The following is a 12,501-nucleotide window of genomic DNA, read 5'->3' as shown; positions in this document are numbered from 1 at the left end:
CAGGAAGTTATTACCATTTTATGTTTCTGCTTCTCACACTGCGAGAAAGCAGTGGGGCTAAGCTCCTATGCCCTAGTGGGGCACAGATTGCTTGTTTACATCTAAATGCTTTAATGAAAGTTTGGCAGCAGAGGAGGGCTCCACTTCGTTTTTTGCGCTTGTGTCAGGTGGGAGCTGTTATAGCCTAGCCTAACACATCCACAAAGCCTATCTGACATGCTGCTCTATTGTTACGCAGGGCCGCATGTCAGATAATGGAGCATCAGAGCTTGTCAATCACATTCCCTCTTGTCCAATGAAAATATGGAATAGAGAAAAAGGTCTATCTCGGTACCCTGAACCCTGTTCCAGCTCCCGTTTGGGTGGAAGCTTGTGGGTCGTCCTCTGGCTGTGGCAGAGGGATGGGTGTACCGGCTACTGTGGGCCTGCCTCTGGTAAGTTTTTCTGAATTGAAGTTTAAGTCTGTTTGTTTGTCTCTGTGCTGGAGATTGCATGTGTATGTATGAATGTATTTGTGTGCATGCCTGAAACTGTGTGTGTATGTATGTGTGCATGTCTGTTTGTGTGTGAAGTAAATGTCTGCCTCGGCGTATAGCAAAGGCTCTAGGCAGAGTGCTGGATCGTGTTGTTGGGCATCACCACTTCCATTATGCACTGGCCGCCACTGGTGTCTATGCTGCGAAGATGCCCCCCAGTGGCCCAGTGGGGGACTGAGCAGGGTTTCTGAGGCAGATGGGCCTCAATTACTTCCGATTTACCAATGGGGCGGAGGTGTCATTCCCGGTCTTTCACTGGGTGGCCTATTAATGTATGCAGATTGGGCAAGGACTCTAGGCAGAAGTGGCCTCACTTCTATTCATGTGTGGTTCACTAGTGTGAAATGATCCGTGCACAAAGAGTCCTAGCAACATGTGCATCTTTTTATCTCAGCGAAGTTAAGAAAACATGCCCTCTTTCAGAGAACCCCCTTCCTAATTTTAATAATACCTAAAACACTGAAGCAATGTTTTGCAAAAAGGAGCAAATCGCAAATGTGGGCTACTTTATTTTTTATTTTTTAGAATGCCCGGACCTATGTTTGATCCCAATCTAACCCTGCTTGCAATCTCCTAACAATATACACCTAGGGGAAATTTAACCCCACGTAACTAGTGTGACTCTGTTTGTTACATATGCAATTGTTTGACTCTGTACTATTTCTACATTTACCTACTTTTGTCCCTTGAGTATTTGTGCTGTTCCTAATATTTATATCTCACTTTTACAGCTTGGCAGGAGTCTCCCGCAGCACAACCATCCTCGTGGCTTACCTCATGACCATCACAAACCTCGGGTGGGAGGACTGTCTGTCAGCCGTGAGGGCGGTCAGGCCCTACGTGGGGCCAAACCTGGGCTTCCAGCAGCAGCTTCAGGTGTACCAGATGACTATGCTCAGAGAGGTGATTAGGAGTTCTGACTGTATTATTGTTTGCTTTTCTCCCAGTTTCTCATGTTTTGTTCCTTTGGAACCCACTGTGCTTTAGAGTTGTTAACCTCAAAGGCTTAAGGATAGCCCATTCCATAAACCAGGGGCTGTCACACTAACGCAGACGTGTCTAATGTATATCCGGAGGAGAGGGTAATCCATGCTGGATTTTTAGGATGTTCTTATGAGGTGCAGGTAGATACATGAACACAGCCAGACTGAGAAAGCAAACCAGCCCTGGCAATTAAGTCACACTGGTCTGTGGGTGAAGGCGTGGGGGGGGGGGGGAGGTTGAGGGTGCTTGTGGGAACCACTGCTGCTGCTGCTTTTGTTATGTTAGCACTGCTGCAAAACCAGCCCCCAGTAACAAAAGTGACCCCATTCTTCTGGCCCACCGGGAAAACGTCCGGTGCCCACTACAGCCTGTACCTAAATCCAATTGGTGCTCAAATGCATCTGAATGTTTATACTGCAAATCTATGAAGCTGACCCTCCTGGAACTACTTTGGGCTTTGTTACTACATTTAGGAGTGCATCAAAAATAAACTCTGTCATCTTGTCGGTTTTTTGCTGTTGGGTCAGAGGTCCTCCTCCTACATTGACTGCTTTGCCATCATATCCTTCTTTTCAAATATTTCCAGCCAGGTATGGTTTGTGCCCAGCAACCTTGATATATTCAGAATCAATGAAGGTCCTCTGCAGTGTTTCGTTGCTTGCTGGTCTCGGCACGTCTCAAATTGCACCCCCACCCAAGGTCTGACAGGTCTATATGGCAATTGGGCATTGCCTGATGGGCTGGTCTGACAGGACAGGTCAGCACGTGGGCCAGTTTTTGTTTTAGTAGTGGTCAGTGTCAGGACGACACAGTAGGGAACGCGTTGAAAAAAGTTCACACTATACCATTGTTGTCTATCGCTTTTTAGAACAAACACATTTCTTTCACTTGTTTATTATGTTTTCTTGCACTGCATAAATATATATCATTTGGAAAAGGATATCCCTTTGCATTGTTTCCTTGTGAGGATTACACTAAAGGATACAACTCTATCTTTTTGTTCCCCCGCTAAAAATCAAGGGTGGACATAAGACGGTTGTTTTGGAATCCCAGATGAATACACTGGGCACGTGAATGTGCAAATGATGAGATACCTATTATCCTAAGGTGGTTTAAGCTTCTCACTTTTGTAAGCTTTTGTTCTGCTTCTTTTTTACACTGAATTTAGAGAAGGTCGAATGTGACTCTGTTTCTCGATTGAGTCTTAGAGATACTTTGTTTCTGAGACCAGGGATTTGTGGGGAAACAACAGTTACAACGCAACTATTACAACGGACTACTTTTACAACGCAACTACTACAACGCAGGATCCATTACAACGAATGCCTTTACAACGCATGGTATTACATAGCAGATGCAATTACAACGCATGCCATTACAACGTAAGTATAGGTAAGTTTATCTTTTTTAAAACATTCATTTAATTTGGGTTTTGGAGTACAGGGGTATTTTTAGGGCTAGGTTTGGGTTTTGGGGTACAGGGGTATTTTTAGGGTTCAGGGCTAGGTTTGGGTTATGGGGTACAGGGGTATTTTTAGGGTTCAGGGCTAGGTTTGGGTTATGGGGTACAGGGGTAATTTTAGGGTTCAGGGCTAGGTTTGGGTTATGGGGTACAGGGGTATTTTTAGGGTTCAGGGCTAGGTTTGGGTTATGGGGTACAGGGGTATTTTTAGGGTTCAGGGCTAGGTTTGGGTTATGTGGTACAGGGGTAGGATTAGGGATAGGTTTGGGGTACAGGGGTATTTTAAGGGTTCAGTTTTTTTTTTAAACTACTTTAAATAAATTAAATTAATTAAATATTTATTACTTACAATTTAAAAAAAATGATATACTTACCTATACTTACGTTGTAATGGCATGCGTTGCAATATCATCTGCTATGTAATGACATGCGTTGTAAAGGCATTCGTTGTAAAGGATCCTGCGTTGTAAAAATCGCGTTGTAATGGTATGCGATGTAAAAGTATGCGTTTTAACGTCATACATCCTGTGTGTTGCTGAGTAATAGATTAGAGGGATTTGAATCCCGTATGGTCTTTAAATAATTTTCCCTCTGACCCCTTGTATAGTTTTTCTTGGAATATACATCCTCCAGAGAGTTACCCCATGAACAACATCTGGATAAACCCAGGTTGATTGTTATGAGCAGAGCAGGACCTGCATTGAGGTTCTAATACACATCCAAGTGACCAAGCTCTCCGCTTTCTTATATTGAAAGCCCATCAAAAAGTTCCTTGCTGTGGATAGATGAGGAGTTGAACTTTGAAGATGGAGATCCTTCAGTTTGCAAAAGATAATGACCATCCTGATACAATACTTCATACATGTTTGGGCTTTGAAAGGAAGACCTGATGCAGCAATTGAGAAATACATTGTTATAAGTGGAATTCTCTTGCTGCTTCCATCGATGCTGTGGCTAGTCCTGGGACCAGAAGAAAAGGCTCTGCTGGGGCACTTGCTCATAGGACCCTCATCTGGACACCCTGGTTGGGAGAGAAGTTGGCATGAGTGAAGCAGAGGAAGACCAATACCAGGCCGACTGTTTGACACCTATGTTGAGGACCAATTCCAAGAGCGGGAACCTAACCTGGGGCCCGCTGGCCTGGAATGAAATTGAAGAACAAGCAAAAAATGTCTAGGTATACTTGGCGCACCCTACCACTTTTCAAAGAAATGTACAAAAAGTTAAATGTATGGTTTGATAAAATGTCCAACTGGTGCTTCAGGAGGAGAGGAAGCCAACCATCCTTCTCAACATGGACCAAGTCCCAAGATAATCAAACAATTTCTCCAAGCGCACAGAATTTTGAAGCTGAGGTCACGATTTCAGAAGTCTTTTATTCGAACGTCTTTGTAGGTGCCCATGTGCCAACATGTGTTTCGTCTATAGCTGTGTCAGTTACAGCAGACTTTATCAGGGCAATACATTATATCCGTTAAAGTAGATACTATTTGGGCCTAAGTGTCAAGTGTTTGCGTAGTGATCAAAAGAGATCTGTTATCCTTTTTTCCGTATCCCAAATCAAAAAGTTGAGACATTATTTGTTCAGATTGTAAAACATTGATAACTCCGTCGTCCGCCGAGTACGCGAGGACGATTTCTGGTGTGGACCTGGAATGAAATTGAATGAATCGTTATCATCTCCTTAATGAGAAGTCTGACATCGCCAAAGCCATTCAAGGATGGAATGCGCTGGCAAGTCAACGCTGCCTACTTGAGGTGCATCCTTACACCCGGGTCCTACAAGTTTGATAGTGATCACCCGGGTCCCAGTGTTGTATAGGGAGTGTGGCCTTGAAAGATTGATACAACCCCTTCTGAAGAGCTTGGGTTGCCTTTATTTTTTGTGTTTACTTCCCCCTAGAACTTAGTAGGACTAGGAATAGGCCTACAGAAAACCTTTTTTTGGTTGGTTGGCTGGGGTTATGAAATATCATAGTGACACATGTTCTGAGCTGGCCTTGGCCTCCCACTAATGTTACTCAGCTTAGCACTACTCTCTGAAGTCTGTGCTTCATATTAAAATCTCAACAGAGGAAAACTAGAGAAGAAAAGGGTTCTGTGGGTGGCACAATTCATACTGGATTTGCACAGGAGAGTCCCTGCCAGGAGCCCAGAGGATCTCCAGCTCATTTGGCTTGGATAAAACCGTAGAAGCAACACCTGCATTTGCGTTATGAGAGTGAGAAGAATGCACTGGAGATGACAAAGGTCTCTGATTACATGTTATCCTGCATTGACCCTTGACCGTATCCCATTTGGTACCCTATGTATGGCCTAGAAATGGGTATCTGCCCTTGTAACCAAGTAATAAGAATGTGTAGACAGAAGTAGGCTTAAGAGCTAACCTTTTATATTGTGATGACCTTTATAGACCACGCTGAACCCCTATGTATCTCACTTCTTTCACCCTAAACCACCAAAGGGGTGTTGTACGGCTTGGGGTTACCCACACTGAACTTGGAGCCATCCTGTCACCATTTAAACTTCAAGAATTATGGTTTGTGGTCCGGATGGTATCCTAACCACGGGTCCCTTTTTCCAGTGGGTGCCAAGCATCTGCTAGATAACCAAAGACCACAGGGTGCCTGCACTTCTGATCTAAGCCTGTAAAAACTTCAACACCCTTGGGTTCCAAACACAAGGTATCGTCTTGTTCCAGGTTCCCTTGGCAACCATCGTTGTATGCGACCTAATAGATGCCTAGCATATCGCCTAAAAGGAAAACCCCCCACCAGACCTTAATCCCCTGGTAGAAAACCACACCTCACAGGACCTAGAAGCAGTGTTCAGTTTTTTGCTGTCACAGAAAACCTGATTGTTGGGATTCACTACTTGATCTAGTGCCACTGAGAAAGTAGAATGAAGGCTCGCTCAGAAAGAAACCTATTTGCACTATATTTGGACCCTATACTGTACTATCTGAGACAGCCGGAACCAACCCGTAGCAAGTTTAGGTAAATGGTTCGATGGCCTGCTAAGGAGGACCAAATGACCTCCTCACGCTAGTCTAAACAATAGGTTCTGATTAGCCTGGCCATATTTGTAGAGTACTATTACTTTGTGCCATATTGTATATAGGTTCCAAACCCATATTACCTCCTACAGTAAATCTTACCAGCATGATCACTGAGCCTTTGAAGAGTTACAGCCCAAAAAGGAAACCTGGGATTTAGCAGTGCAAAAATACACACATACCTGGCACACCAGTTGAAAACAACAGGTACTCTGAGACCTGTCCAGTAACTACTGGCTATCCCACCACCTGTAGAAAATGCCTGGCACACCTAGATGTGGGAATTGCTGGATGTAACTGGTCCTGTTGGTTTTTGGACCTTTTTGATATATTCTGTTTTAATTGTGGCCTATTGCCATAGATACATTTATCACCTCTCATATATCCCGGCACATTACCTGTTTCCCCTGCCCACACTGCCTTTAAACAAAGAAGGAAACCACTCTATCGGATGCTGTGCAAACAGTGTGCTGGAAGGTTGAAAAAAACAAACAGGAATAGTCTGAGAAAATGTGCACCTCCAAGAAAAAGGAAGTCCAAAATATCATACAAGGGGCTAAAGTGCAGTGTGCCACAATTAGATAATAAATGCAGAGTATATTGCTTATTAGTATAATACTTAATTATACCCAGCCATTCTCAGCGTGTATGAATTTTCTTTTCCTTTCTTTTCTTTCTTTGTATCTTTTTGTCTCATCATATTTAAAGCACTGAGAAGATTAAGTTGCTGACTCCTCCAGTTGCTGGAAATCCTGGAGATTTCCAGAACATTTGATAGGGTCTGCTCCAGAGTCTGCCATGCGCCAGTGCCAGGCGTGAGTCTGTGTTCTCCAGCCCTACTGGTTTGCAGACAAATCTCTGTATTTTATTGAAGGCCAGGCAACCACTGCACAAACCACTTGAGGCCTTTTTTTAGAGCTTGGTGGACAAAATACTCCATCACAAATTTGACAAGTATCCCGTTCACTGTAGTACAAGTACAATTGGCTATAATGCATGTAGAAGATGGGAATCAGGATATCCGTAACATTTGTGATGGAGCATCACAAGAATATAACTCTAAAGAAGGTCCTTTTTTTTTTTTTTTTTTTTAGACAGATCTCGGACCATAGTTTGTTCTTTTTAAATTTTGCATAGTCGTACTCAGGGGCATACCTTTGAGGGGGGTTGTTTGGATTTCACATGGGATTTTTAAATACTCATTCACACAAAAACACACACACACACACTCTTGTGTCTGTTGTGAAGGTCTGAAAACATGGTTATTTTATAAAATTCTGTTTTAAGTACCCTTCACAATCTGCATGCCTCTTCCTTTCCACTGTCCCCTAAGCCCCCTTCATGCACAGCTTATCTCTCATATGATATGTAAATGTAAATGTACAGGAATTTATATAGCGCAGATCACCGAGCGGTTTCTAAGCGCTTGCTTAGGGAACCCGTCCTGGTATTCCCCTGTGAGATAACCCCGGCAGGGTATCCGCAAGGTGAAAGCCAGGCATCCCGCCGCGAGGGGCCGTTGTGGAGATTAAGCAAGCTATTGCCCAGAGTCGCAGAGTGTGAACCCGTGAATCGAGTAGGCACCGGAGTGAGAATTGTCGAATCCATGGACATTTTAGGACTCAAGACCCCGCCGAGCCGGGAATTGAACCCTGGTCCCGGGCTGACCTCTGCTTCCAGGTCTGCCTCCTCTAACCAGTGAGCCACACTTCTCCGATGTCAGCGTGCTGGTTGGAAAATCTGAAACTACCCCCCCTTGACCCCCCCCCCACCCCCCCCCCCCCCCCCACACACACACACACATTTGTACCCATCAAGCTACGCCCCTGGTCATACTTTAGTGCCATTGGGTCAACATGCATGTACTCTTATTCCGCAAAATCTAAGGAATGCGTGGACTGGATGAGTGCATTACGCTCCTCCTCAGCCAATGAGTGAAAGCCTGACAAATGAGGAGCAGGGATCCACAAGGCTCTGCTGCAGGAGCTCCACAGCAAAGGAGCAATTTCCTATAGATATAAAAGAGCTAAGCAGGAGGGGTGGGAAGTCGGAGCAAGTCAAGCAAAATCCAATCCAACAGAGGAGGCAGTTGAGACAGAAAGGCATGCAGAGTGTGAAGCACTGCAAGGACTGGGAAGCCATTAGTGGTACTGAGAATATAAGTCAATATGGTAAAGCCAAATACTAGACTTGCAACACACTTTACAGCAAAAGTTATGAAGGAGTAAAACATTGGACTCTGCCAAATGCTGCCTGACCTGCACCACCTGCTCCATTTCCACATGGTGCAGCTCTGCAACAGGATAATCATCCCACTAACCTGATGAGGCCCCACCAATTGCCCCCTGCTGTGCAGAAGCATCCCTCAAACATTCTCCCTTTCCCTCTCCCACCCATCTGAGTCATGCTCTGAGCTACGGTCTCCTGGGGTCCATGAGGGCTGATGGAGTGTGTATGATATGACTCTTGGCCATTCCTAGGTACCTGGTATGAGAACTCTAGGTGAGTGCATCATCTAGCGATGCTGCTCTGCCTCCAAGATGGCCTGACTGGGCAGTGGAAGCTGCTGGGTACCATTATGTATAGTTACAGGCAGGACTTGGTATTTTGCTGTACTTACTATGCCACAAACTGGTGAAACCAGCAAAATCCCAGGTATGGACATACACTGCTCGGGACTAGTGAGGACCAGGAAAGACTGGAGACACAATCCTTTCTGCCATACTGAAGCCCTGCTCACTAACTCTGTAGGAGTGTCTGAAATGATTTGCCATTTTGGAATAGGAACCAATCTTGTGTACCTCAGTCAGTGGCAAATAGCAATCCTCAAATCTTTCGCACCAGCACTAATTACTAGTGCCTATAAGACAAAATGATAGTAATTTTCTCCGTTCTCCAGAGTTGTAATATTAAGGATCTTGCTATTAATGATACTGTATACAGGCATACTTCATGTGTGAGATAGCAGGTGATAGCAGGTGAGCAGCCCAAAACTGCAATCGATACATCAATCGAAATAAGGGGGTCCAATGTGTGTCTAAGATAGATCTCGATTTCCTCCCAAAAACTGCGAATTTTTGGACACTCTCAAACAATATATGTCCAGGTGCCTCCGCCATCCTTTGCACAGCGAAAACACCTGTTTTCAATTTGTGGGTATGTCTTATGGAGAAAAGCGGGTGTCCTATATATCAGCCATTTTGAGTAGTATTGCATGCGTTTACAATTTGCCCCTCTAAATATGGCTGAATTTAATTTATTAATTCTATTCCAGGTTGATTTAGAGACCCGAGTATCCTCCCTTTTCCCCCTCTATCCCTGGCCTTTTCATATAATGAAAAAGGTTTGTCCTCATCAAAATTTTTAACCCGGGTACTGATCTTCCGCTGTATCGGGGAATCCAAAGCTTAACTTATACTAGTTCTTACTGTCATATGTTCCAAATTTAGTTTCTCCAACATTGGATTTAACCTAATAAATGACCATTTCAAAATTGTATTAGAATGTTGAAGCCCTATTTCATGCATGGGGAGCGAAATTGCGTAAAATTCAAGAATTAGAAAAAAAATATGCAATAAGATCAGGCACAATAAAAAAGTATGAGAAATATCGGAGCCTATTTGAGATACAGGATAGAGATCTGGACCTATCGCTTATTCAATATTAATATGGGGAAGACTAGAAGGAAATATGTTGAATCTGGATTTTTGATAGAGGTTTGGGTTTTGTTTATATATTAATGCACACTTTTCCTTATCACGATTCTCAACCGATGTACATAATTACTATGAATTTATACCCCATCAGACAGGCAGAGAAATTGTTGTTATTTTGTCTTTGCCTTATGAATTTAGTGTTCTGCATGTCGCATATTAATTTATTGTGGCCGCTAACTCTTTCACTTACGTATTTCAATTTATACTGTACCTGGTATAGAGCAAAAGAGCATGTGTATCCCTATTTTTGTGAAATTTAGCACTTTGCGCTTTAATTTAAGGTGATCTTTTACTGACTCATATGAACGTTTGATTTTACTCTGCAATATTCCGGAACATGCATTTATATCTGATAGTATTGTATGTTTGAAATTCCTATGAACTCTCGATACAAAAAATAATTAAAGAAAATTAAAATAATACTAATTTTGACTGACATTTATTGAATTATTATCTCGTTAGTTTGTGAATACAATAACTGAATACTTTGAAACAGATTTATTTCTGCGATGTCCTACCATGCGTTTTTTAGTAATCCAGCTTCCACTTCAACATGGCCCACTGTCATATCTGTCAATTGGACTAGCCTATTTTGCTGTCTAACGTAGCCTCATTTGTACACATCTTTATTTCTGGGTGATAGATAAGTCTGTTTAATTCGGTATCCTGAGCTTGATTCTTGGGAGCAGAGCATCAATTGGCCTTTATACATTTGAACCATTTGTGGCCTGCCCTGCAGTTGAGCCCTACATTTTCGCCTGCTCCCAGGACTACAAGACTGACTTCAAGGGCGAGTTTGCTGGCCTCCTGTTAAGAGCCGAAGGCACATAAAAGGCTCTTATCTTGAACCTGGACCCAGCCTGAGTGAATCCTGAACCCCCAAGGGGTGTCCTACTGGTCCTGGACCCTTGGTTGTGGTGCTTAAAGTGTCCAGATGGCCAACTCCCAAAACTGAGGACTTTTAAAATGTTGCCAAAATCTGCTTTGCCAACCAGGTGGAGACCGGGACCAACCTGTTTGCTTATCCACCGGAGGTGCATCGCCAGTCAGGTTAACTTTGCAGCTTCTTCTGCTACATTAATCTCTGCGTAACTGCAACAAATGATGGACGGAATGCTGAATGATTTAAACATTCTCCCCCATTGTTCTTTTGCCCACAACCCCACCCAAGTTTTGACCCAGCCATATGCAAATCAGTCTTGACCCTGTTCCTCATGGGAACAGTCCAGACCGAACTGCCAAGCCAGGTCCTCCCTTGACCGGAAACAAGCATCCTGGAACCGGTGTCTAGGTATGTCACCCTTCATCAGCCAGGCAAGCTTGAATCCAGGTTCACAGTAAGCAAGGGACCTATGTCTGGGCATACCCATCCCACTTGGGCGAAAAGTGTAACTGCAACAAATGATGGATGGAATGCTGAGTAATTAAAAAATTCTCCCCCATTCAAGAGATCTGGATTAAATCCATCATTCTTTTGCCCACTGCACTACCCAAGTTTGGATCCAGCCATATGCAAATCCATCTTGACCCTGTGCCTCATGGGACCAGTCCAGACCGAACTGCAGATGATTGATCTAACCCAGATACTTGTGACTGGGGGGGAATGCTTGCATTGTCCACCATTCCCTCCATCAATTATTTCATTTGCACATTAATCTCTGCTGCAGCAAATCTTTATCAGCAGTCATTCTCCAAAGGCGTATCAGACCTCATGGAACTGTCTTTGTCTACAGCCCTATTCCTTATCCCGCTGGAGATTTTCAACTTACATTTCTGCGACTTAGTCCGAACGTAGAAATCTTCACCGTAGCTTCAACCTGTTTCTGTGCTGCTGAAATACTTTACACATTGCCTCTAAGTTAAGCCTGGCTACTTTTTGTGCCAAGCTACCCAGGGTGAAGTACAGGTTAGTGACAGTGACTTTTTTGTGGTTCACCCTACAAGGGATTGTGGCCGTTGATTGACCAGGGCTCTCACCCCGTCAACCAACAACCCAGTTTGTAACAATTTTCTACACAATTTTCCAAAGACTCTGGCATGGAAATCATAGATTTTATAGGCAAACAATCAAGGCATAAGTTTTGATACGACTGTAGGAAATTGTCTTTTTATGAGTGGTCACCCTGGATTTTTGCCTTTTCCTGGACCCTATATTTTGCCCGCTTTAGAACTCTTGGCAAGTTAAGCCTGTTGTTCAGTAGTAAAGTTCCCTTACTCTCCCTTTTTAACATGGTCAAATTGTCATGCACCTAATTGGTGATGTTAACTTGCCTAGAAGTCCTGAGTATATAGTACAACATGTACCCAGAGCCTGCAAGTTAAATGCTGTTAGTAGACTGCAGTTCCTCTTGTGCCATCCATTATAGTTACAGTGGAAACAGGGCTTCAGGCCTACCACTGTAGCTGACTCTAACAGTGCAATACATGCATTGCAACCTATTAAAATAAACAATTTTTGACAGGTAAAAAGCTCCAATTTAAATACTTGGTCACCCCTAGGTATGCCCTGTAGCCAAAATCCTTGGATGAATTGTATTTAAAAGTAAGACAAGTAGAACTTTAACGTTAACATCCTTACAATGACTGGCACACAATCTCCTAAATGGGGCCGGCTAGAAAAATAGTTAAGCCATTATTTTTAATAGTTTAAGTCAAAAAACTTTATTTTGGCACAATCAATATAGGCATTAAAAGTGTGCAAAACAAAAAAACAGATTAAATATTGTACCGTTCAAAAAACAAACCCTA

General features: G+C 43.3%; 1 protein-coding gene across 1 annotated transcript in view; it reads left to right on the top strand.

Annotated features, from left to right (window-relative positions):
• LOC147677983 (dual specificity protein phosphatase 22-A-like) overlaps window positions 1–12,501 on the top strand; it is a 248,296-nt gene that overhangs the window by 206,722 nt on the left and 29,073 nt on the right. The window contains exon 6 of the mRNA XM_086945856.1: window positions 1,268–1,439. Within this exon, the coding sequence (XP_086801982.1) occupies window positions 1,268–1,439 (172 nt within the window). The remainder of the gene's footprint in view (window positions 1–1,267; window positions 1,440–12,501) is intronic.

The sequence above is a fragment of the Lissotriton vulgaris genome, chromosome 12 (assembly GCF_964263255.1).
Source record: "Lissotriton vulgaris chromosome 12, aLisVul1.2, whole genome shotgun sequence".
Taxonomy (NCBI): domain Eukaryota; kingdom Metazoa; phylum Chordata; class Amphibia; order Caudata; family Salamandridae; genus Lissotriton; species Lissotriton vulgaris.
The sequence above is the reverse complement of the archived record's forward strand: the minus strand, read 5'-3'. Positions and strand labels throughout refer to the sequence as shown.